Source organism: Chenopodium album, chromosome 27, assembly GCF_948465745.1.
Source record: "Chenopodium album chromosome 27, dcCheAlbu1.1, whole genome shotgun sequence".
NCBI lineage: Eukaryota > Viridiplantae > Streptophyta > Magnoliopsida > Caryophyllales > Amaranthaceae > Chenopodium > Chenopodium album.
This window is the reverse complement of record NC_137860.1, coordinates 30,231,953-30,259,773: the sequence shown is the minus strand read 5'-3', so window position 1 is coordinate 30,259,773 and position 27,821 is coordinate 30,231,953. Positions and strand designations below refer to the sequence as shown.

The 27,821-nt window shown below is 34.0% G+C and overlaps 1 protein-coding gene and 1 pseudogene across 2 annotated transcripts; both read left to right on the top strand.

Moving 5' to 3' along the window:
• Positions 1-1,264: 1,264 nt before the first annotated feature.
• On the top strand, positions 1,265-8,272 carry LOC145620413 (extra-large guanine nucleotide-binding protein 1-like; annotated as a pseudogene). The gene is made up of 8 exons (XR_014108220.1): positions 1,265-2,817; positions 2,937-3,077; positions 3,173-3,277; positions 3,370-3,543; positions 3,765-3,939; positions 4,683-4,921; positions 5,810-5,976; positions 7,372-8,272. The product of XR_014108220.1 is annotated as an extra-large guanine nucleotide-binding protein 1-like (transcript).
• A 15,115-nt stretch (positions 8,273-23,387) lies between these two features.
• On the top strand, positions 23,388-26,617 carry LOC145620020 (uncharacterized). Its single transcript, XM_081674679.1, has 8 exons — positions 23,388-23,576; positions 23,686-23,775; positions 23,901-24,146; positions 24,235-24,471; positions 25,337-25,432; positions 25,529-26,185; positions 26,301-26,453; positions 26,546-26,617. The coding sequence occupies exons 1-8, from the start codon at positions 23,388-23,390 to the stop codon at positions 26,615-26,617; spliced, it is 1,740 nt and encodes a 579-aa protein (XP_081530805.1).
• The last annotated feature ends 1,204 nt before the right edge of the window (positions 26,618-27,821 follow it).

Sequence of the window (27,821 nt, the reverse complement as noted above, 5' to 3'; positions counted from 1 at the left end):
GGAGGATTCCTTTAATCTCAAGCGATGACCTGCGGAGCTAGGCTGGCTAAACATGTGAGAGGTGCCGGCTCAGTAGGGTTGTTCTTCTTACCTTTAAAAAAAATTTACTATTAAATATAGTATTATTTACAAACTATATACTAAAAGACACACTAGCAATGACATGTGTCAATTTATGGTGTGTCCTTAGTATTTTTGTCTTTTTTTAAAAAAAAAACAATCCTTTATAAAACTTTTATATTTAAGGAAATTATTATATACAATAATAATTGTCATAATTAACCATATAAATTAATTAAAGATCTTTTACATTCTAAAGATGGGTTCACAACTATTATAGGTATGAGTTTTGGCAACATTACCATTTAATTGTTTTGAAAATACAATCTTTGTGAATTTTTTTTAAGAATATATAATCTTAAGAATGTACTGGACAAGAATAATTACTAAATTAGGAAGAAAAAGAAAAACCTATATAATTTATACATATTTCTTTGATTAATTGTAAAAAATAAAAAGGATACATCAATTTTGTCTTTGAAAAATTGAAATGACGGGCATCAAATTAGTCGATAAAATGAATGTTAGCAAATGATTATAAAAACGGTCGCTAATTACTGACCGTTTTTAAAATCAGTCATTCAACATAATTTTAATATACTCATTTGACTAAAGTACTAAACAACTCTTTAACGTGATATTAATACAAGTATTTAAATATTTTTGTAAAGACATGATATAAGAAGAAAATAACTATTTTTTTGGTAAAAAAGTGCTCACAATAGTTTTAGAAAATTTTTAATTAAAAATAATGTTATTTAATGATGAAAATTACGATATACTGTGCATGGCACGGGACTTAACCTAGTATAGTATTATTTACAAACTTCATTTTCGCCACTATTTGTGATTGCACATAAAAAAATATGAAATAAATGGTTTTGTTGGATATTAAATTCGTCTTAATGTACAAGTATATTTTATAAAAATTGATACGGAGTATTTTTTTTATTTCTATAAGTTTTACAAATACAGTACATAATTAAGTATATAAATGATCAAAGTATGAAAAATTGAAAAGTAAATTATAACAACAAATACGAAGCACTTAAATTTGAATTTGTAATTGTTATTCATTTTAACGACACTTAAACAAGCATATTTTACATCGGGTCTACTTTAACCAGCTCTATAGTCTATATAGACTTTCTCCGGTCATGAAAAATTAAAAATCATTGATTTAGCGCCCCGAATACAAATTCAATCGCTTTCTCTCTCCTCCTCTCTTGACTCTCAAGTCTCAAGTCCTCCCTCTACTTCCAAGCAGCTTCAACCTACGCGTAGTTGAATTTAAGAACCCTCCTCACCTTCCATTTTTCATGTGAACTAGACTGAACTATTTCATAATCAAACAACAAAATTTGTATTTTGCTTCCTAAATATATGGTTTTATTCATTTCATTTCTTATCAATTTTTTATAATTCCATTTCAAAGACCAATTTTTACAATTCATTCATACCCTTTTCTAAATTCCCATGAATTAAACCAAAAAAAGGAAGAAAGATTGATTCTTTGATGATATTGTTTGTGGGTTTTGATTGCATAATTTGAAATTTTGGTGGGAAAAGCAAGGGTTTTGGCTATGGCGGGGATTATGAAGAAGATCATGCCAGTCTCAAAATCAATGTCTGGTACAGAATTTTTTGATTATAATACTGATATTTCAATTGCTATGGAATATACAGGTTCCCCTATTACTAATAGTATGATTCTTAAAGTTTTACCTGTTGATATTGATAGTTATTCCAACTGCTAAGATAGCTGCTTCACCTGCTAATTTGTATAATTTATCATTGCCTGTAGTTGAACCAATTAGGAAAAATATTAGGGGTTTCAATGAGGTTAAGTTAGGTTCTAGGGTTGATAATTCGAAGATTCAGGTAATTTCTTCAAAGGATAGGTTTAATGATGATGTTTCTTATAATGGGTTGATGGGAAATGGGGAATTGGAAGATGGGGTTGAGAGTTCGGGTACTTTAGGGTTTTCGGGTAGTTCCCGGGATCATTCACATGGGTTGTCTGAGAGTTCAGATATGTTGGAAACCCCAATTGATGATTGTAATGAAATTGAGGGTTTTGAGGAGTGTATGGGTTCAGGGAGGTGGAATAATAACCCCATTGAGCCTGATTCGACGACTTCTCAGCGGTTTGGTGGGATTTTTTGTGATGAAGAGGAGGCTTCTGATGGGGAACGTCTTGAGTGTAGGAGGAAGAAGAAGGGAGGTGTTACTTTTGGTGATCATGAGTCTAATGCTGTGGTTATTGAGGAGTCTTCGATGTATACGGATGAGAGTGCTAGTATATGGGAGCACGCCGAAAGGCCTGTGCCTGAAAAGCCTCCTAAGAAGGGTATGTGTTATCATTGTCATAGAGGGAATCGTTTAACTGAGAAAGAAGCTTGTCTTGTTTGTAATGCCAAATATTGTTGCCATTGCATTCGAAAAGCAATGGGATCGATGCCACAAGGCAGAAAATGCCTTACCTGTATCGGTTACCCTATTGATGACTCAAAAAGGAAGATGCTTGGAAAGAGCTCGCGGTTTCTGAGGGGATGGTTAAAGAAGGAGGAGGTGAGACAAATTATGGAGGCTGAGCTATGTTGTCCTGACAACCAGCTATCTCCAAAGTGCATTTTGGTGAATGGTCGCTCACTATGCTTGAATGAGCTGATGTTGTTGCTTAGATGCCCCAATCCACCAAGGAATCTAAAACCGGGGTCCTATTGGTATGATAGAGTCTCCGGTTTCTGGGGAAAGGTATACGTAGTTTCCTGTCAACTTTTTTTTTCCCCTTCTAAATACGAGGACAGTTAACTTGACTTTGTAGTATAAGTTGTAGCAGCATTTGGTCTTATAGCCGTGGCTTAATGAAACAGGAAGGGGATAAGCCTTGCCAGATCATTACTCCAGATCTTGCCGTTGGAAATCTGCAGATGATGCAAAACGCTAGCAATGGGAACACAAAAGTGCTGATCAATGGTCGGGAGATTACTTCTGCAGAGCATTTGATGCTGCAGGTTGTTCTCCTTTAAACTTAAAAATTGATGGAATTTTGTTTCAATAAATGATGGTCAAAATTCCAAATCTAACATCTTACACTAAATGTTTGCAGTACTCCGGTATTATGTGTGAAGGGTGTTATGATCTTTGGCTGTCGGCAGATGGAACCATAGTTGAACAGGGAATGCAAGTGAATAAAGGAAATATTTGGGGCAGGGTATTGCCTCTATTTACTTATTTTCTAAGTCTTAAATTGTCCATATATTTCTTATCCTTTGGCTTTGGACTAAACAGGTGCTTATCTTGCAGAAAAGGATTAAGTTTATTTGCGCTTTCTTGTCATTGCCTACTCCTCCAAACTCTAGAGGAAAATCAAACCATGCTGCTGAAGGAGCATTTTCTAACTACCTAGAACAAAGAGTGTTGTGTAAACTGCTTCTAGTTGGCCAAAATTGTTCCGGAACAAGTGCCATTTTTAAGCAGGTTTGTATGTGACTGTCTACTTGAAATTTTTTCTGCTTAGAGTCGTTTTTATTGTTAGTTGTTTAGATTGTAATATTTGTATAGTAAAGCATGGGGCTCATAACATTTCTGAGCTGATAATATTTGCCACTTTGATTAAAATATTAAATGTAGCAACTGCCTGTTAAACTCTTAGAAAACAGATGTCACTCACTGGCTGTTTATGATATCTTTCTTAATAGGCTAGGGTTCTATATGATGTACCTTTCTCGGACGAGGAGCGTCAAAATATCAAGTCCATGATACAGAGTAATCTTTATGGGTATCTTGGTAGACTACTTGAGGGACGTGAAATATTTGAAGAAGAATGTTTGTTGGAACTGAGGAAGAGGCAGTCTGCTGATCCTGGTCCATCAGGTAACACATGAATTGCAATTTACTCCCTCCGTCCTTTTATTAGAGTCCCATTTCTAACATTATTACTCACATAATAAAGAGAAATGGGACTATAATAAAAGGATGGAGGGATATCATCTCTCACGAAACTGAGGATTTTTTTCTTTTTTCCCGCATCTTTTTTATTGTCCATACTCCATAGGTGTGAGATGTACTTTTTTTTTTGGGGTGGGGGGGCTTGGACATCGTCCTTTTAGGTAGTGGCCGTTTAGTCTCCGCAGAGTCTTCTAAGAAGGGCTCAGCTTGCTATAAGGACTCCGAGAAAGCAATCGCCCATAAAGAACTTCTAAGAATTAACTTAGCTTAGACATCAGTAATGGCAGAATTTAAGGGAAGAAAAAGATGATTGATTAAAATTATGGAAACTGCAAAGAATTTAAATGATATTTAAGCTTTCGAGATGTTTGATTCTCTCCCACTTAGCAGTATAAAAGCTTATCATAACTCTCATCAATATTTAACATCACTTCTCTCTCTCTCATTTCTTCTATTTATAGTCCTAACTATCTATCATCTTCTTCAAGTCACTAACAACTTAATTTTAATTCTACTCCCTAAAGTACCCTACCCTGCATATTGATACTGAGCACTTATGTAGTTGTATGTTTATTTCTCAGTGGATGAAGTTTCAACATGTACTTTTATTTGTTAAAGACCTCTCTTTATGTGTGTTAGACTCCTCTGATTTCAACTTTGGCCTGCAGATTCTATTACTGAACTAAAATGTACGACTGAGTATACTTTAGGGCTGAAATTAAAGAAGTTTTCTGATTGGCTCATCGATGTCATGGTGTCAAACAACCTGGACTTGGTTTTCCCAGCATCCACTCGAGAATATGCCCCATGTGTTGAAGAGTTGTGGAATGATGCAGCCTTTCAAGCCACATACAGAAGAAGAGATGAATTAGATCTACCCAGGGTTGCTAATTATTTCTTAGATAGGGTAAGACCACTGCTTGTCTGCTTACGCATTCCTTGGCAGGTGTTTTGATCTTTCAAATAATTGTTCTGCTATTGGTGTACAGTGTACTTGATGCATGCAATGGCCACAAATTATGAAATGTAATGAAGCTCCTTTTTATAAATTTACTGTAACATGAAAAGAACGTAAAGCATAATCTATGCATAATTAGTTGACGGGGATTAATCAGCCTTCTGAATATTTGCTCTTCCCTGTTGCAAGTTATCCCACTGGTACCGGACAAAGTTGTTAAGTTGATATCCAATTATCCATAATAATCTTAAGGAGAAGAAAATCATTTCAATGTTAAAATGGGGTTATGAATGTTGGAGGTCTCAAATTAACTATAATTATGTTCCTTTGAGAAAAATTCTTTGGTGTAACACATAACAGAAGTAATTTCATGACTCTAAATGCTAATAGCTTGAGTGAAGTTTCTTGTATTCTAATAATTTTGTTTGGATATTACCTTTTGCTTTTCTTTGTAGTTTTTGTTGTTGTCAGTTGAGTTTCACAATATGTACGATTTTTAGAGTGAATACCATTGCATAGATCAAAGCTGAAAACCTGTTAAAATTCTTCTATTAAACATTATCTTACTGCTCAGTGTTTAATTTGGGAATCATGCCTTTGGTTGTGACCCCATCTTACAGTTCCTGCCTTGCTGGAATATGAATATTTTGCTCAGTTCACTCCTCATTCATTGTAATATATTTCAAGGGTTTTTAGAAATACCTTATCCCTTAATTAAAATGGATTTAGTCTACTTCTTTGACAATCAGAATGTGTTATTTATTACTTATTTACTATGTATGCTATTATATGTACCATGGATGATTGATATGTTTGTTGTAAACTTAACCTTTTCAGGCAGTCGAGATTGCCCAAGTGGATTATGAGCCCTCTGATACTGACATCATATATGCAGAGGGCATAACTTCATCCAATGGTCTCACTTCTATGGAATTCTCCTTTCCTCAGCCATCAGATAATGACTGCGAGGACTCAGCTGGCCAACCAGCTGACCTTAATACACGGTAAATCTTTTATCTGAGCAAATGTCGAAAGGACTGTGAATGTAGAATGATTATTATCTTTCTCCTGTTTTATTATCAGTTATATCTCAATTACTCTCTCCGTCCCCAAATGATAGTCCCTTATGGGCAAAATTCACGGGAATTAAAAAACTTAAATAAAAGTAGTAAAATTACATTGGAAAGATAAATTTGCATAGGATATGTAAAATAGTAGAGAGAGAAAGTAATAAAATTACATTGAAAAACAAAATTTACATGGGAAAGTTAAATTTGCACAAATAATGTTGTAATTGGAGGAAATTTTGATAAAAAATTGATATTAATAGTACTTGAAAAAAGCAAAGGGGACTATCAATTTGGGACTAAAAATAGGCCATAAGGGACTATCATTTGGGGACGGAGAGAGTACTTTTCTCACTATTGCTCTATGATCTTGAGAATTTACTTGAACACTAAATTATGTTTATGTCTACTAGATTGTAATTGGCAAATCTTATGGTACTGTTTACTCCTAAGTTACAATGTGTTTGTAATGAACATCTGTTCAACTATGTTGGAAACCACCCTTCAAATACAGTTAAGATGGTTGTGCATGAGTAGTAGAGAATAGAGTATTAGAGATGTGGTAATTCAAGCCATATAACTGATGGTATGTTCAGGAATAATAACAAGAATGCATGTCATCATATTGAATCGCCATGGTATAGAACTATAGAACTTTCAGAGGCAAAATATAGGACATTTGCTCCGTTGTTTATACCCTTTCTTTTTTAGTCTTTCCCTGTTGGGTTTGGAGCCTATTATGAAGTTTTGGAAGGTTAAAAAGATTGCTTGTGGCATAAGGAGGTTCATTGGCAAAGGTTGTGTTTGAAGCAGAGTGGCATGTTTGCTTCTTTCGTTTTTTTTTTTTTTTTGGTTTCCCATGTATTTGCTAGCTGCATCTCTGTTGCAGCTCAAATTTGCTTCTGGGGAATTCGACCCTCTTGAGCCAGTAAAATTTCAACCTAGAAGATCTTTCCTATTACGAATATACTTCCTCAGGCTTGTATATAATTTGTTATATTGGAATGAATCCTATTAGCGGAAATTTTTTTGAGTGTTTAAAAGAAACATGTTTAAGCCAAGAATGTATACTCCTGTGAGATAGAGTGATTTGTGAGCCTTGTATTCACATTAACATTGCTCTAAAGTTAAAGTACTTAATGTTTGAGGCTTCCATGTAAGTCTATGCTATTCTTGTTTGCTTTCTCATGTGCTTGTTTCTGAGTTGTTATTGTTTACTTAAGAGCTCAATCAGTACGCCCCTTGATCCATCCATCCCCTTAGACTATTCAGTAAAATGCAGTCGAAGAATCATGTGTTCTTACTCTTGTTTATTAATGTACTGCATTACAGATATGAACTAATTAGAGTGCACGCAAAAAGCCTTGGGGAGAACTGCAAGTGGTTGGAGATGTTTGAAGATGTTAGGATTGTCATATTTTGTGTGTCCCTGACAGATTACGATGAATATGAGGTCGACAGTAGTGGAAATCTTACAAACAAGATGTTGCAGAGCAAGAGACTCTTTGAGAGCATCATTAGTCACCCAACATACAAGGATATGAATTTCCTGTTGATCCTCAACAAGTTTGATCTCTTAGAGGAAAAGATCGAGCAAGTACCCCTCACACACTGCGAGTGGTTTCAGGACTTCAATCCAGTGTTCAGCCGTCACCAGAGCACCAGGCGCAGTGGTAACAACGTAGCACCTCTGGCTCAACGCGCATATCACTACATTGGGTCGCAATTCAAGAGGCTATTCAAGTCATTAACTGGAAGAAAGTTGTATGTTTGTCCAGTTACTGCTCTGGAGCCTGATACTGTTGATAATGCTCTGAAATATGCGAGAGAGATTCTTAGATGGGAGGAAGATAAGATGAACTTCAGCAGCATAAATGATATTTCGTCGGAGAGTATTGAAAACAGCTCGTACTCAAATGTTTGCTAGCTGAGGGTAGACACCAAATGTAAGTTTATTCTCAGATACGTAGTAGTAACATTCTTTTTGTCTGATATTTATGTATGTATATATGCACAACAGCAAGCTATAGTGTGCATTACATTTGCCTAGAATATTGAACATAGATATAGGTATATGAAAGGAAATACACAGTGTGTTGTAAACTTGTAATTGACCTTTAAAGAGGTAATTGTATTATAGTGTCACAGGAATATAAATACCCCTTTCGTTTGTATATGTGTCACATTTTTCTTAAATCCAATAATTACAAATTTCTTGTAATTTTACATACTACCTCCGGTCTTAATTACTCGCAACTTTGGAATATTTTATATCTCACGAATAATACCCCAAAATTGCGAGTAATTTGGACCGGAGGTAGTATTTCTTTTAGCATCTCTGCATCACTTTATTACGGAAATGGGAGGAAGTATAAAATTAGTGAATTTTGTAAGAAACATGACAATTTTTTGGACTTCTCATGGTATATGCCTATAAGTAGCAATCAATTTTCACGGACGGAGTATAACATTGTAAAATTTGTATGAATTATTCATTAAGTGCTACTTTGTTTTCGGTACTAAGAAAGATAGCTTTGCCATGGGGCAATATTCAACCGCGAGCATTAGATCTAGATCAAACAGGTATGTTTATGGAACAACAAAGTGAGATTTAAGTAAAGGTGAATTAAATCTTCTAAAGAAAAACCTCAAAATCATTAGTGACAATATGTGGCCTTAATACTCCCTAATTTTCTGCCCAAATCTATATTTAAATTCATTACTCTATTAAGAAATACAATTGATTATAGATACAACACATCGATAGGGCATGCCAAGCCCGATAAAGCATGCCGAAAGGCCTGATGAAATCGAGCTAAACCGTACTTAACAATTAGCACGGAGTACTTCATAGTTAATTAGATCTATTTCAACTAAACCTCTTTAAACAACTGTGAACTAATAAGATTGACCAAAAAAGTGGTTACACAAAAGCTCTCACAAGTTCTCGCAATTTTGAAATTTATCAATATTGAAAAGGTGTAGACGTGAAGTATTTGCTTTACCTAGAATTTTTAAATTCTAAGTAGCTTAATTTGAGATGCGACATAGTTATCAATACCTTAAACATTCCAAGATATATCTATATACAAAGTACTCGTATAATGGTAAATAAATCGAACCAACTTAAACAATTCGAGCTAAATGAATCATCATTCGCGGGTCAATTGTTAAGCTAACTTAAAACAATCCAAAGCTAAATGATAGGAAATTTGGAATACAACTCAAATCAAATGGATCTAAGCCAAAACCAGACAACCAAATATTGTGAGCAAATGTTAAGCAATTCTTGAAACAATCAATCATACTTGCAACAAATAAAGTGCAAATTACATACACTATTCACCCATCTTAAACAAATGTTACATAAATGAACAAGCTAAGGATCCTTTATACAATTAATATACTGCAACAACATTGATTAATAAGCACAAGATTATACTAATTAGTAATTACCAACTAATCTTACATAATAATATTGATTAATGATGATCAACTAACATGGGACAAAGCGATCAAGAAGCAAACACATAGTAGATTCAGAGAGAGTAGCTGTCTCCTGAAATGAAAAATTAGTACAAGAATCTTGTTCTAATTTCTTGGATATTTCTTTCTGCTCTTTTTTTGCAACTTTATTTCCTGCCTTCTTTTGATTTAAAGCCTTTTCTCTCAATTTTGTGATCTCATCCACCCATGCTCCTAGCATTTCTCCTGCCATTTTTTTTTCTTTCACTAAAATTTTACTTTTTTTTTTTATAACAATAATAAAACTCTCTCTCTCTCTCTCTTTTTTTTTTTCTTCTTTCTCTGTATATTGTTTGGACTAGTTTATGATTGGGGGTTGGGAAAGAAGAGAAAGGACATTTTATAGAGGCAATAAACAAGTGGCTTTAAAGAAACAGACAAACATGCCTTATTGTCTTAAAATATTCATTTTTTTTTAATTCTCTAAAAAAAACAATTTTTTTTTTTGATAGAGTATAAAACATATTCCTGGACTTCAACCATAAGTTTAAGCTTTTGGTTGAGTTGGTCCAATAAGCCAGCGTGACACAAAGGTCACGGGTTCGAATCTCATCCGCCCCTCCTTCGAAGTGGAATTAATTCGCACCAGGTATGGGTAGGGCCTGTGTTGCATCCACATTTCAAGCCCAAAGGGTCTTTCATGTGAGGGGGAGTGATAGAGTATAAAACATATTCCTGGATTTCAACCATAAGCTTAAGCTTTTGGTTGAGTTGGTCCAATAACATTTTTAATGAAAAAAAAACTTTTTAATACTTGTATAGTTGTATACTTGTATGTCTTTCATTCGTTATTTTTCACTTACACCATTTGGAATAAAAAAAGTTGTACTCATACTATGTCTTTCTTGATTTTTCACTTACACCATTTGGAACTCGTGATTCATTAAATTATATTATTAATAATCTCTCAATCCTATTTTATGTTGTTTATTGTGAAAAATTATGGGTTTTAATTGTTTAAAAGTGGAGGAAATACTTTTTTAATTATTTTCTTATAATAATTATTAAAGTATGATAGTTAGAAGTATATATTAAGACCGATTTGCTAAGATTTCACGTAATTATAGTTTTTTAAAATTCACATAATAATATTATTGCTGAATACAAAAGAATATAAAATTACTGTAAAAGTATAAATGGTGTAATTATTGAATAACGAAGGAAGTAGAAGAAAGGGATTGAAAAAGAGGAAATTAAAAATCAGAAGTTTCTCAAAAGAGTTTTAAATATTTGGGATATTCTATAAAAGGTGTGATGATACTTTTCAATAGGAAAAGTCCCCCAAAATTCAAATTGATGGAATATTACAATGTGGTGCCATTTGTTTGGTGATTTAGATCAAAACGTGTGACCTTTACTTTGGTTTTATTAGACTACTAGGACAATGATGGTCCATACATACAATGTAAAATGAGCAAAATTCGAAAAAATTGATGAAATTTTGGTTTGATTAGAGATATTTTTTGAGAATATAAGATTTAAATTTGATTCTCACTTCACAAGTAAAAAAGGTTTAAATTTGATTCTTTTGCTCCAATAATTTGAGTTCTACTTGGTGTTTTCTTAAAAATACTCGGTAAGTATAAAATATATTAATGACATTCATTCATACAATTAAATTTATTAGCTAATGACAATGTTGAAAATAAAAATTAAATTGTATAAATGAATGCCATACCTCTACTACGTGTATATTTTAAGGACTTCATACAATTTGTCAATATAAGTAACAAATTAACAATGCATATATCATATCATGGTGTAACACGAACATCAATTGTTAATAATTTAATGAGTTGTTAGGTTCAATTCTCAATTTCAAATGGAAGAGACGGAGGTTGGTCGGAAAAATGATTTTGCCCGGGGGGTGGCTTGCTAATTATGAGATAGATTATTTAAACTTAGGCCCGTGGATATTTATTTTACAAAAAGGGGAAAAAAAATATCAATTAAAAGCATCAATTACTTAATTAGGTGCTTTTAAAAGCATCTAATAATTGTTCGTTTGAAGTACGCGGCTTGAATGCGATGTGGGATGGGAAACCACTAGATTCAATCAAACTCCATATATAGACAAATTTTGAGCAATTGCATTGCATTATTGAAGTAGCTTCATTTTAATTTTCCTTCCAAATTAGAGTAGATGACACGCCAATAAGATCAATTGCTAGGGGTGAAGTTCGTTTTGCAGTTTGCATTATAGCCAAAACCGAATTCAATCCGAATTAATTCGGTTTCGAAATTTCAATCCGAATCCAAATCGCGAATTAAGATTCAATCCAATTCAATCCAAACCAAATTAATTCGGTTTTTCAAATTAGAATCCAATCCAAACCGAAATTTATTCCCTTCTTTTACAGCATTCAAACCCGAAATTCAGACTTCACTAGAAAATTCCTACAATCATTTGTTGTTAACTACATTCTTTTTGAGAGAGTAAGATATTGAGAAAGGAGAATTGAGAATTAGGTTTTTTAAAAAATTATATATGAAAGGAGAAAGTGGTTGGATAATTTGAAAAAGAAAATGCGCTTAAAGTATTAGATTGAATTCGGTTTTCGGTTTTTTTAAACCCCAAACCGAATCCAATCCATAATCCATATTTTTTAATTTTTCCTATCCGATCCAATCCGAATTCAAAAAAAAAACCAAACTGAATTAATAATTCGGTTTGGTTTTCGGTTCGGTTCAGTTCAGTTTTAATCCGAATTACTTTCACCCCGGCCTATCAATCGCCCAGTTGGACAAATGGTGTAGGTGTTCGTTTATTCATAATTTGGGCATTAGTACGTAAACTTCATTATTTTAATGAGATCTAGACCATCTAGTATGCTTATTTTATTAAGTTAACCTCAAAAAATACTTTGTCAAAGCTAAATTTCTTGGTAACTTGGTAAGCTTAACCTAATCAATACTCAATAGTAATGAAGTACTCCGTACTAGGAGTAGATTATTTAAAAAGCCAACATTATCCTAACACCTTTATTACTGATGATTTAGCGTATGATATGACATGACAACTAACCATGTGATGATATGGATAAGGATTTCGGTGCATATCCTTAAGTTGATGAGATTTAAATGTTAGTCAAGATTCCCCCTATGGATTGGTATTGGAGTGGATAATTTACATTTTAGGTCTGACACCTCCTTTATTTCGTCTTATTTTCACTTATTTTAGACCTAATAATTTAGATAATGTCTAGTAAGAGTTAATCAAATTCAAATTACAGCTAAAATAAATTTTAATAAGGTCTAATAATTTCATATCAATTCAAATATGTTTAGGTAATTTCAGATAATTATAAATAAGATGAATAAAACACACTTTATTATTGATTAAAGCCCCGTTCTTTAGAACTGCTCTGCTTAAAATTAATACTTGATATTGAATTATAATAATAATAATAATTAATATTTAATAATAATAATAATAATTAATATTTAATAACACTTCAAATTGAATTTAATAAAGTACACAATGAGATGAATCTAACACGCTTCATATAACAATCTATGTTTTTTTTTATATATAAACTAGTTGTTGGCCCGGGCGATGCCCCGGGTCATTATAAATTTATTGCTTTAATCGAACTATATATGTTTTGGCTTGTTTGTCATTGAGAGTTTAAATGGTTTTTCTTTTTTTTTTAAAAAAAAAAAAAAATTTGTTGCTTGTATGAGCTGGTTTGACTTTAAGAATAATTTTTTTGCATTAAAATCAACTTGTTGTAAAAAAAAATAAATAAAATAAAATAAAATGATGAATCAAATCTTTATAAATTTGATGTCAAAATATATACTACTCCATAATGCAAAAAAATCTTTTACTCTATAATTACAATTTTATAAATTAATGCACAAAATAAAAGTGGAGTAATGTTTAATTTCTTACAAACTTTATTATTGTGTAATTATTATGGAGTTACATCACAAGGGAAATTGTTATGCATAAAAAAGTTTATCAATTAAAATAATCATTAATACATGGAGTTTTCAATCATTAATGATATAGTATGATTTGACGACACATCATATGCCAAATGACAAAATTGGTGACACATGGCAAAACAACATGTCTTGCCATGAGTTTTAATGTATATATTGATTGCAAATATTAGTCAAAGAAAATTATATGAATAATATAAAAATGTGTCATCTTATTTAAAGATGACTAATTTAAGGAGGAAGTATGTTTCGGCAGCCTCGTTGACTAATTTAAAGAAAAAGTATCATCAAATTTGGAACAAAATAAGTATCTTCGGCAGCGAGACGCTACCTAATTTATAGAAAAACCCTATTAAGAAATGGATTAAAGGTCTGTTCTCTTTGGATTATTTTCAATTCAGTTCATAATTTCATTATCTCATAAAATATTCAGTTCAGTTCAGCTCAGTTCAGTCAATCAGAACCGGCCTTAAATAGTAAAATGATAAACTCTAAAGAGATATTTTTTTTTTACAAAAATCATCATTTTAATTTAAACAATAACTATGGAAAAGCCTCATTATATTTGTTAATTATAAACATATTAATAATGAGTTTTTTTTTATATCTTTGTGCCCATGGGCACACTTTGAAACTCCCTTATTCTAACCAAAATAGTGACAATTAAAAAGACACTAGAGCCTACCACGTACATTAATGACAACATATAATGGTTATATATGTTTCCAAACGACATTATATGACCCGAGATGTATTTCCTAGGAGCACAAGACTTTTCAACGCCGGGCCCCGATTCCTTCAAAATTTCTTAAAAATTGTGGATAATAGCCTTCAAATTTAGAATTTTTTTACTTTTGTCGCCCGGAAATAAAAATTGACGAGATGTTCATCATGGTCCCTTATACCCTCCGAGAGTCCAATTGAGTGGGTGGAACCATCTAATTTGCCTTTAAACGGTCAATTTACCTGTTTACAACTTGCACCGATTTCGTTAACTCTAGCCTACCACGGACGTTTATGACAACATATAATGGTCATATATGCTTTCAAACAACATTTCATGACCCCGAGATGTATTCTCTTGGACCACAACACTTTTCGACACTGAACCCCAAATCCTCCAAAATTCCTTAAAAAGCGTGGATGCCTTCAATTTTGGAATTTTTGGACCTTTTTTCGCCCGCAAATAAAAATTGTCTAGATGTTTACCATAGCTCCTAATGCCCTCCGCGAGTCCAATTGGGTGGGTGGAACCATCCAATTTGCCTTAAAACGGTCAATTTACCAGTTCGAAACTTGCACCGATTTCGTGAACTAAAGCCTACCACGGACATTTTTGACAACCTATAATGGTCATATATAGTTCCAAACATCATCATATGACCCTAAGATGTATCCCCTAGGGTTTCAAGACTTTTCGCTACCAGGCCCCATAACATCAAAAATTCCTCAAATGGCGTGGATTATATCTTTCAATTTTTGAATTTTTTTTACCTTTTTTCGCCCGGGAATTAAAATTGCTGAGAATTTTACCATAGTCCCTTATACCCTCTGGGAGTCCAATTAAGTAGGTGGAACTAGGGGTGCTAAACCTTCGAGCCGAGCCCGAACACTGGTAAGCTCGGCTCGAATTCGTTTGTCTCAAAAGAGGCTCGGCTCGAGCTCGAAGCTCGACGAGCTTTCGAAACCTAGACTCGGCTCGAGCTCGAGAATCCTGATGCAAGTTTGAGCTCGGCTCAAAGCTCAGATTGAGCTTGTAATTTTGAGAACCTCAGAGTTAGCAATTCAGTGTAGAGCACTCTGTATTTAGTTGGAATTAGGGGTAAAACGATGCAATTACAGATTGAATAGTCAACATCTTCATAAATTGTAACAATTAACCATATTTTAATATATAAATAAATAAAAAAAATTTAACCTCTTGTCCCTGCCATTGATGAACTGTTGAAGGCTTGAAGTTTGTAAGGAGAAGACAAAATTCACCTTGATAGTAAGTAGCGTATTCTAATCGACACCGGTAAGCTAGTCGGCGACAATGATGGTGTTTCCGACGGCTAGTGGGGAAATGGTGTATTGTTGTGAGGTGAGACTCATGAAAGACTGAAGTTGTTAGCTGATGAGAGTGACGACTATGTTATGCGTGAGGAAACTGATAGTAGAACTAAAGCTAGGGTTAACAAAGACAATTGAAGGAGTAAATCCCAACAAACCAAAATTGGGTTTTTATTTTTTATTTTTTTAATAATAAAAATGAACATTTAACTTTTAGTTAAGTGGAATTTATTACTGTAATTCATAATTTCAATTTAAGAATAAAAATAATTTTTTTTTATAAAATTTGTATTTTAAAAATATATATATATATATATATATATGTATGTATATATATATATATATATATATGTATATATATATATATGTATGTATATATATATATATATATGTATGTATATATATATATATGTATGTATATATATATATATATATGTATGTATATATATATATATATATGTATGTATATATATATGTATATATATATGTATATATATATATATGTATATATATATATATGTATATATATATTTATATATATATATATTTTAATCGAGCTATTCACGAGCTTTTCGAGCCGAGCTTTGACTTGCTCAGCTCTGCTCGTTAATATATATATATATATATATATATATATATATATATATATATATATATATATATATATATATATATATTTTAATCGAGCTATTCACGAGCTTTTCGAGCCGAGCTTTGACTTGCTCAGCTCTGCTCGTTAAGGTTTCGAGCCGAGTTCAAACTCGAGTCGAGCCTCATCATCGAACCGAGTTTTGACCGAGCTTTGACCGAATCGAGCTCGAACAGTTCACGAATAGCTCAGTCTCATTATCACCCCTAGGTGGAACCATCCAATTTGTCTTAAAACGGTCAATTTACACGTTCGAAACTTGATTTCGTGAAATGAAGCCTACCACGGACGTTTTTTACAACCTATAATGATCATATATGGTTCCAAACGTCATTATATGACCCTAAGATGTATCCTCTAGGGTCACAAAACTTTTCTCCACCGGCCCCCGTAACATCAAAAATTCGTCAAAAAGCATGGATAATAGCCTTCAATTTTGCAATTTTTTGACCTTTTTTCGCCTGGAAATAAAAATTGTCGTGATATTTACCATGGTTCCTAATACCCTCCGGGAGCCCAATTGGGTGGGTGAAACCATCCAATTTGTCTTGAAACGGTCAATTTACCCGTTCGAAACTTGCACCGATTTCGTGAATTGAAGCCTCCTACGGACATTTGGACAACCTATAATGGTCATATATGATTCCAAAGGTCATTATATGACCCTAAGATGTATCCCCTAGGGTTTCAAGTCTTTTCACCACCGGCCCCGTCACATCAAAAATTCTTCAAAAAGCGTGGATAATAGCCTTCAATTTTGGAAAATTTTGACCTTTTTTCGCCCGGAAATAAAAGTTGCCGAGATGTTTACCGTGGTCCCTAATACCCTCTGGGAGTCCAATTGGGTGGGTGGAACGATCCTATTTGCCTTAAAACGGTCAATTTACCCGTTGAAAACTTGCACCGAGTTCGTGAACTGAAGCCTCCCACGGAAATTTTTGACAACATATAATGGTCTTATATGGTTCCAAACGTCATTATATGACCCTAAAATATATCTCCTAGGGTTTCAAGACTTTTCACCACCGGGCCCCGTCACATCAAAAATTTCTTCAAAAAGCGTGGATAGTCTTCATTTTTGAAATTTTTTGAACGTTTTTTCGCCCGGAAATAAAAATTTCCGAGATGTTTACCATGGTCCCTATTATCCTTTGGGAGTCCAATTAGGTTGGTGGAACCATCCAATTTACCTTAAACGATCAATTTACCTGTTCGAAACTTGCATTGATTTGGTGAACTGAAGCTTACCATGGACATTTTGACAACCTATAATGGTCATATATGATTCCAAACGTCATTATATGTCCCTAAAATGTATCCTCTAAGGTCTCAAGACTTTTTGACACCGGGCCACGGCACATAAAAATTTTCTCAAAAAACGCGGATAATAGCCTTCAATTTTGGAATTTTTTGACCTTTTAACGCCTGGAATTAAAAATTGCCGAGATGTTTACCATGGTCCCTAATACCCCTCGGGAGTCCAATTGGGTGGGTGGAACCATCCAATTTACATTAAAACGGTCAATTTACCCGTTCACAACTTGCACCGATTTCGTGAACTGAAGCCTCCCACGGACATTTTGGACAACCTATAATGGTCATATATGGTTGAAAACGTCATTATATGACTCTAAGATGTATCCCCTAGCGTTTCAAGACTATTCTCCACCAGGCCCCGTAACATCAAAGTTCCTCAAAAACCGTGGATAATAGCCTTTAATTTTGAAATTATTTGACCTTTTTTCGTCCGGAAATATAAATTGCTGAGATGTTTACCTTGGTTCCTACTATCCTCCGAGAGTCCAATTGGGTGGGTGGAACCATCCAATTTGCCTTAAAACGGTCAATTTACCCGTTCGAAACTTGCACCGATTTCGTGAACCGAAGCCTCCCACAGACAGTTTGGAAAACCTATAATGGTCATATATGGTTGCCAACGTCATTATATGACCCTAAGATGTATCCCCTAGCGTTTCAAGACTTTTCGCCACCGGGCCCCGTCACATCAAAAATTTCTTCAAAAAGCGTGGATAATAGTCTTCAATTTTGGAATTTTTTGACTTTTTTTGCCCGAAAATTATAATTGACGGTATGTTTACCATGGTCGTTCATACCCTCCGTGAGTCCAATTGAGTGGATGGAACTTTCCAATTTGTCTTAAAACGGTCAATTTACACGTTCGAAACTAGCACCGATTTCGTGAAATGAAGCCTACCACAGTACCACGCACATTTTTGACAACCTATAATGTTCATATTTGGTTCCAAACGTCATTATATGACCCTAAGATGTATCCCCTAGGGTCTCAAGACTTTTTGCCACCGGGCCTCGTAACATCAAAAATTCGTCAAAAAGGGTGGATAATAGCCTTCAATTTAGGAATTTTTTGACCTTTTTTCGCCTGGAAATAAAAATTGTCGTGATGTTTACCATGGTTCCTAATATTCTTGGGAGTCGAATTGGGTGGGTGAAACCATCCAATTTGTCTTAAAACGATCAATTTACCCGTTCGAAAGTTACACCGATTTTGTGAACTGAAGCCTCCCACGGACATTTAGATAACATATAATGGTCATATATGGTTCCAAATGTCATTATATGACCCTAAGATGTATTCCCTAGGGTTACCGAGACTTTTCGCCACCGAGTCCCGTCACATTAAAAATTCCTTAAAAAGCGTGGATTATTTCAATTTTGAAATTTTTTGAATTTTGTCGCTCAGAAATAAAAGTTACCGAGATTTAATTTCATCATGGTCCCTAATGCCCTCCGAAAGTCCAATTGAGTGGGTGGAACCATCCAATTTGCCTTTAAACGGTCTATTTACCTGTTTACAACTTGCACCGATTTCGTTAACTCTAGCCTACCACGGACGTTTATGATAACATATAATGGTCATATATGCTTTCAAACAACATTTTATGACCCCGAGATGTATTCTCTTAGACCACAACACTTTTTGACACTGAACCCTGAATCCTCGAAAATTCCTTAAAAAGCGTGGAGGCCTTCAATTTTGGAATTTTTGGACCCTTTTTCGCCCGGAAATAAAAATTGTCTAGCTATTTACCATGGTCCTTAATACCCTCCGCAAGTCCAATTGGGTGGGTGGAACCATCCAATTTGCCTTAAAACGGTCAATTTACCCGTTCGAAACTTGCACCGATTTCGTGAACTAAAGCCTCCCTCGGACATTTTGGACAACTTATAATGGTCATATATGGTTCCAAACGTCATTATATGAACCTAATATGTATCCCCTAGGGTTTTAAGACTTTTTGCCTCCCGGCCCCGCACATCAAAAATTTCTCAAAAAACGTGGATAATAGCTTTCAATTTTTGATTCCATATATCATTTTTTCACTCGACGAGATTATGCATCATAGTACTTCCATGGGTTCCCAAATTAAAGGGCCTTGGAAGTCATAAATAGTGTTCGAAATCATTACATTCATCCTTAATCATCTTGTATTAAGACAAAGTCGACAGACCCTTAAATGACAAACATATATCCAAGTATGCCTTATCCCTGGGTGAACATGATCTTGTGCACATGCCACATGCCCCCTGACCATCCATCACCCCAACACTTAGGCATTGTAACTTGTCTTATCCCATACTTAGAATTTTTAGCATATAAGATGCAAAGTGGAATTGTTGTTTTCACATCTTACTGTGTTTGTTAAGGGATTCTGACGAATTCTTACAGTCATACTTGTGCTTGTAGGTTATATGCTCGGGATTTCTTGACATAGTGGTACAGAACACATGTGAGTAGTGATTCATGCTTGTGCATCGAACCGCACTCTGATAAACCACTTTAATGTTTGCTCCAATGCAGTAAGCCTTGCGGCGAGGTATTGTTTTCTGTGTTTAATTCCTAATGATCGACGGTATTGATGTCTATATATTTTGGTGTTTGGTGGACCTTGTAGCTGGGTCCGTCCTCCAACCTCGACAGCGAAAACCAAGCGTTGTTGGTCAGATGTACGGTCTCTAGTTGTGCCCCGGGATGCAGAATGTTGAGGGGGAATGTGCGTTCATTCATCACATACCCAATTAAGCGTTTTACGCTAAACATGTACACGACCGACGTCCGTGTACGAATTGACTCTCCCCGTTAAAAGGGAAAGCTCTTGCGTATCGGTGTTGAACAAGGAGTGCTACCTGGTTGATCTTGCCAGTAGCCATGTGCTTGTCTCTAGAGTTGATAAAAAATCGGGCCGGGCCTTAACACAATTCCTTGTGCCCAAACCTGCAAAAAGTAACGAGCTTGCTGGGCCAAAGCGGGTGATTCAGGCTTTTCGGGTCGGGTTTGGGCTTTTTAACTAAAAATGTGTTTTAAGCTTGCCCAAACCCGCCCTATTTTCGGGCCGGATCGGATCGGGCCAATGTAATCACCTCTACTTGTCTTAAAGATTAAGCCATGCATGTGTGAGAATGATAATTCAGCCTGTGAAACTACGAATGACTCATTATATGAGTTATAGTTTGTTTGATGGTACCTGCTACTCGGATAACCATAGTAATTCTAGAGCTAATACGTGCAACAAATCCCGAATTTCGGAAGGAAAGAATTTATTAGATAAAAGGTCGTCCATGTAATTTGTAGACATAGCCATTAGAAATTAAATATATTGATGTTGACGAATATAAGACGTACGGTTTTCATTGTTTTTTTTAATTTTTATTTTTATTTTTTTATTATTATTTGAAAACTATAAGAGTATAAGGCGGATATATAGGAGTATTAGATGAAACCCGTACAATGCACGGTTTGTTTGAATTTTTTTCAAATAATTTTTTTAAATAAATTTATGTGCTAAAATTGTTTATATATCTAGATAAAAATCCTAATATTTAAAGATAATATTTTGAAATTAAATTAATCAAAATTTAAAAATCTCATTCGCCAAATTTGCTTATGTGGCATTTGAATTATTTAATTATAAAAGATTTTGATAATCTCTTATTTAATTGGCCACTACTAATATTTATAATCCTACATGGCACACCAAGAAAATAAGATACCACGTGGCTCTCTAATAATTCGGGAAAAAACTCCCTTATATATATATATATATATATATATATATATATATATATATATTAATTAATTAAACCGTTTTTTTAAAAAAACAAAAAACAAAAACAAAAAGGCATTAAAAGATTTAAAAGTTTTTGTTGATAGAATTTCTATCTTGTATTTGTTGTATTTTTCTCATTTATTAAATATGGGAAGAGCTGTTCAAACTCAGCCCAACCCAAATTTAGGTAGGCTTTTAGCAGATCTATTTGGCATGAAGTCGGGTCGGGCCCAACTAATATACTTTTATTTCTTGGGCATTGCATACATATTTATGATTTTAAATTATTTTTTTGGCCCAACCCATAAAGCTATGTCCGGCCCAGTATATTTTATGTTTTTGGGCAATTTCCGGCCCAAAACTTGGCCCACCCCGAGCAAATGGGCTGGTTTTTCTTATGCCATGGTCTGGCCCGGTTCGCCTTTTCATCACCTCTAAATATAGAATATTATCTACATTTTTGTTTTTTAGTCACAAACATGTTTATTTTTTATATTTTTCAATTCATACTCTCATCATTTTATATATCTCTTCACCAATATATATCTTTTTTTTTTTTTTTTGAGGGACACCAATTTATATGTAATATATCTTTGCATTTGTAGAAATTATTAAGATAAATTTTTAATAAAAACACATTGCTTAGATATGAAATATAAAGTTAAATGGTCTGCACTGAGTATTTACAATGCGAAGCAGATAAATTATGCATTATGTATGTAGTCGCACATATCTAACCAGTGTCAAATTATTGCTAAAGTCACAATCAAAGTATCAGTATCGTTTAAAATTGTGCCATCTCATGAACTGAAACCAAACAAAAAGTATAAAGATCACTTAGGCCCTGTTCTTTTCACCTTAAAAAAAAAATAATATTAAGTAAAAATAATTTCAGTTCAGTAAAAATAAGTTCAATTCAGTAAAATTAATTTCAGTTCAGTAAAAATAATTTCAGTTCAGTAAAAAAAAGTTCAGTTCAGTAAAATTCAGTTTTCTTAAAGAAGAATTATAATAGAAAATCAGTAAAAATAATTTCAGTTCAGTAAAAATAATTTAATTCCAGTAAAAATAATTTCAGTTCACTAAAATTAAGTTCATTTCAGTAAAAATAAGTTCAGTTCAGTAAAAATAATTTCAACTCAGCAAAATTAAGGTGAATCGAAGAGGGCCTTACTCCAGTATTTATTGCACTTGCTGAGTTGCTCTCTATCCGTACTTCCCTAATTGTATTATGATCGTGTTAACTTGGAAATTAAAAGGTCTCCTTGATACTCCCCCGAAGCCAGTTTACGTGCTTACTAGTTACTAAGGGCAATTGTTTTTAACTGAAACTCAAACCATTACAACACTTTCGAAAGTAGCATAATTTTTTCCTCGTATCATACTCTACTTCAGTAAAAGTTGTTAAGACTTGTTAAAGAAGCTTCTTTATTTGACCTTTGGTGTGCTTTTGCCTTAGGTAGAGCAGTCTCACAAATACATTAATTCAGAAGATTGTTCATCTTCTTCTTCCTCTTCACTCTCTCCCCTGTTTCTGCTGCTATGAGGTACCCTAATTGACGCGCGTTTGAAACAAAATTCCTAGAAATTCTGCACTTCATTGTTGATCGTTAAAGGTAAGTGTTGACCTGAGCCTTTAATTTTCTGAATTTCGCTTAAAATTGGTTGAGTTTTGGTAGTATATGAATTTTTGTTTAAATGGTTGAAATGTGGTTTCCATCATGTACAATTGTTAGCGGATTATGGTTTAAATTATGCACATTATGCCTGTGATTATGATTTGTTGCTTTATTTTGTATTTTTTTTTTTCACACGTAATTCAATTTGGGTGTATTTGACTTGATATCTCTAAGTTTGTTAGTGATAGGTAACCCTAGGTCAGATAATTTTTTATGTAAAAAAAAGGGTTAATTTAAATAAAGGAGGGAAAGTAAGAGGGAAAAAAAGGAGGGAGTGTTTTTAAGTTAAAAAAAATCGAAAAATCCTACAATTTACGTTTAATTAATTGCTTTTGTGTTAGTTCTTTCAATTGATAAATTTTAGCTTGTAATTAGGGAATACTTGTTTGTAACTCAATTTTCAGATTAATGGATAAGCTACAAGAAACAAGCAAGAGGCTAACTCGTATACTTGAGACACGTCTAAAGTCGATTGAAAGAGAGAATGATGAACATATAAATATGATAAACGAGTCGAAAAAATTAATCCTTAGTCAGTCCCAACAAGAGACTGATGAACTTGAAAACCAGCTTGAATTTCTTCAGCTTGTTAATCAGGTATACACTTATAATGTTCAGGTTTCATCGAATTTGCCAAATATAGTTTCTGATGTTTTGGTGATCATATAGTTATGCTATTTGTGTTTGGTTATGGAAAAATGAACAGAATAAAATGTCGAAAGATAAGCTTCATGAGGCGTTCGAGGAGCAGATTTCGTTAGCTGAGAAGCATTGGGAGTTATTGCAGGATAAAAAGGTGAATATTTACTTCTTACTACTAGTGCAAATGTGCAATGTACATGCTTTTCCTTTATTGCATACGAATTATTAGCTGAACATGTGGTTAAGTAGCTTATTAAGGCGTCGAAAAAATTGTTACAGGCACATATTGAAGAGGCTGTAAATAGTCTTTTCAAGTTGTGGAATCTGGTGCTTAAAAACAGAAAAGAAGGAGATGAGGCTGTGAAATCATACTTTGAGTTTCTTTGTTCGGGAGATCAGATAATAACAGAGGATATGCTGTCACAAACTGCATCGCATTACAAAAACTCGAAGTTTCAGACAATTGCAGACCTCGAGTTGAGCATTTCTGAAGTACAGAAAGATAAAGAAGCACTTGTTACTAAGGTATGATATCATTGTTCGAACATCAGAGTAGTATATGTATTAACATGTCAAAAGATGACAATGTATGAATTTGTTAAATTTGCTGCAGAAGGAGAAATTAGAGGAAATACTGAAGGAGAAAAACAGGCAAGAAGCAATGTTGCTTGTTTCCAGGAGAAGGTTGGAAGGTTTCGGTGAGCCTTCAGCATCTGGATCATCAGCTGTAAAATCCGAGGATATAATCGATTCAGTCAATGATCAAGATCTTGTGGACAATATCAAAACTGAGGAAAGTGATGAAAATTGTCAACAAAGATCTGTAAAACCAGTAGTCCAAATAATACAGGTAAGGATTCTTGCCATTTTTTGCTTGTCCAGTTGTCCTGCTTTCATGCATGTACTTGTATTTTTTAGGGCTTTGTTACAATTAACTCTATCATTTATCATTTCATCCTTTATATATGTTAATCCAGTGAAACTGAATTTTAGATAACATTTTAAATGAAGCTTAAGTAATGCTGTATAACCTGTGAGGTTTCTGATCATGTATTACAGTCTTTAGGCTTCATGAGCATGTAAGTACGCTCAAAATCAGAAACATAAATTGCCAATACAGAATAGAGTAAATAGCTAGATCACATATATAAGATTATGTTAGCTTGTTCTCCCTTAGTCACTTTTACCAAAAGATTATATACTAGAATAACCAGAACACTTCTACAAATACGCTATTCTTAGAGTTTGTTATGTGCCAAAAACCAAACAATTCCAGTTCTAATCATCTACTTACTCTAATTAGAAAAGTTACAGCAAATCATGCTAGGAAGTCAATCACAAGCGAAGCTGGAATCTTCCTTGCTTTGGTTTACCTGCTGTCCTAGTTGAACTGTTGCACCCAAATGCCTAGTCCACATAGCCTTTTATCTGGTTGCGACAAATCAACCCAATAGTGCTAGCTCATGAGCCCACATCAGCTTGATTTCTTGCTTTGACCTCAAACTCTGTATTGAGTCCTTGCGGGTTTATGTCAGTTGTGTTTCAACACCCTACAGAATGTATACAACTTCCAACAACCGGCAAAGATTGTTATATATAAATCCTGATAAATATGCCTTTGGACATTATTTATTCTGAGGAAAGTTTATACTTGTTGGCTGGCTATGCAGTCTCTAAAGTTTATTTCTGATGCGTACTTTTCTGTGTGTTGGAAGATTGATGACAGTAGCACTGAAGTTTCATGTTACTCTGAAGGCGGTGAAGCAGAGATTTCATCTGGGGTCAGCAGCACTACACAATGTGATATTATGGTAAGATTGCGACTGATAATCTGATATATCTCTTTCCCTTCAGTTTATTTTTGATATGTAGCTCTATCATACAGATATGCCTCTTTGTTGTAGCAGGGAAAGGGTATCAGAAAGCAACCTCGACAGCTGCGTACAAGGTGCAGTCAGAAGCTACTCAGTAGTTTTCTTTCCAATTTAACTGCTGAAAAGAGAAGAGTTATGGAAAATTCAATTTTCAAGCCCTTCTTGTCAATTCCTCCTCGCAGCATCTGCCTCCCTCTACTGCACGCGTTCATTGAAAAATTTGACGTCAAATCAGATTCATTTATTATAGATAATCAGGCCCTGCAATTTTGTGGCAAAGAAGTTGAGACCTGTCTAGGAATAGCAAATCAAGGAAAACTAGTTGATTTTACAACTCAGGTTAGGAGAACTCCTGTGATTTTTCAGCGTTATTTTGGAGTAAAGGGAAAGATGTTGAAAGAAGATTTGATGGAGAAGTTGAAGCAAATGCATGTGAACAAGGATAACGCCGATGACTTCTTTAGGTTGTCGGTTTATTTTATGTTTAGTGTCTACTTCTTCAGCACAAATGATGCGTGCATATCATATTGGCCTGTGAGGTATTTGGAGAGCCTGGAGCTCTTTAAATCTTTCAATTGGGCGCGTGCCATCTACGAGTACTTGAGGGAGTCAGTAAGAAAGACTGCAAATGGACTTGCAGAAGATGTTACTACTTTCATATCTATGAAGGGGTGTCTTCCTCTCTTAGAGGTAATTGCATATCAAACTTGTTGCTATATAGTATGTCTCTATACTCTGCAATTATAGTCATTGTTTATTGACTTGCATATATAAACTCATATCCTGATCATTTTTTGTGTTTTAGACATTGATATACGGGCGCATTGGGAGTCCTTACTTGAAAATGGAAGTTGATCCGAAAATGTTTTCGTATCCTTGTATCATCATGTACACTAAGGGTGACTCTAGGAACCCCTGTACACTAAGGAGGGTGCTTGCTAAAATAAAATATGACAAGGTACAAATCTCTTAAATAGTCTTAGTGGATAGAATTATCCATTTACACTAACTTGTTTTTACTAGATCCTTAATTCTTCTTGCTATTTACAGATCAGAGAATGTGAGCATTGTTCAAAGGAGGAAGCCACTTCCCCTGAGAGTGTGGATGCCAGTGGATTGTGACGCGTTTTAAGTAGAATTGCATCCTCATTGTTTTTGTCAAGTTAGAAGGCACACCAGACCAAGAAGCTTATTTCTTGAGATGAATACTGAAGTCGGCCAAATGCCATGATTTTGAGCCATGTATTGCAGGTATTCTTGACATGACCAACTATCGCAACTCATTTGTATATTGGTAGATGTTATGATTTAGGAAGTACATGAGTATGTATAGCTTTCTTGAGTCGTCATTGTCAATGCCTCACTTGGTTTGTATATATTATACAGTATAATGTATGGTACATAATTCTGATCTAATTTATTAATATCAGTGAAGAGGGAAGCATTAAGCTGATCAAGTAGTTTCCAAGGTAGCAAAACTACAATGTAATTCATCACCTGAAGCTATATGCTGTACATGTACTTACAATTCATAATACTGTTAGATGTGCATACAAATTCACTGCTATATTTAGATTATTTTCGCGACAAGCACTGGTGATAGTTATGTTCATGTCAATCATGTGTAATTCCCTATTGCGTTTCCTGCTTTTTTAGGGAGGAAAGGAAGAAGAGATTAAGAAACTAATTTGGGTTACGTTGCTAATGAGTTTTGGATCATAATAATTATCCAAGGAACTATGAAAGGAAGAGATCATTTGTTTAGCTAGGTTTTGGATCATAAATTCATGATAATGAAAGGAAGAGAGTAAGAAGAGAGCATACAACCCTTCACTTGAATCCAAGATTATTAAAAGCTGGATTGAACAATTGTTTTTATCTTTTATTTTTGTTGGATAAAAAAATTGGTTTTTTTTGGCTTATTAGTTATTACTACGTATATTGAAAAACGATTTATACGAATCGTATAACACAACAGAGAGAATTTAAAATTAGGGGTGATAAATGATAATGTTGTAACACAAGCATTTATTTACTCTTATTAAGAATTCCATCAAAAGTAAATAAATAAATAACATATACAAACCTGAAAATGAAAAATATTACTCTGTATTATGTGATTTAATGTTTGTTATTTAAACAGATTTGAAAATAAACTAATAGTAGAATATACAGAGTTTTATTGAAACAAAAGTAGAGTAACAATTTAAGATATAAGTACAAAATAGCTTAAGCTAAGACACTCTCAAACAAGTGAAAAGAAGATTACAAAATCCTTAAGCAGTCGAGGTGGTTCATCTTTCAAGCGCTAACACAGTCCATAACC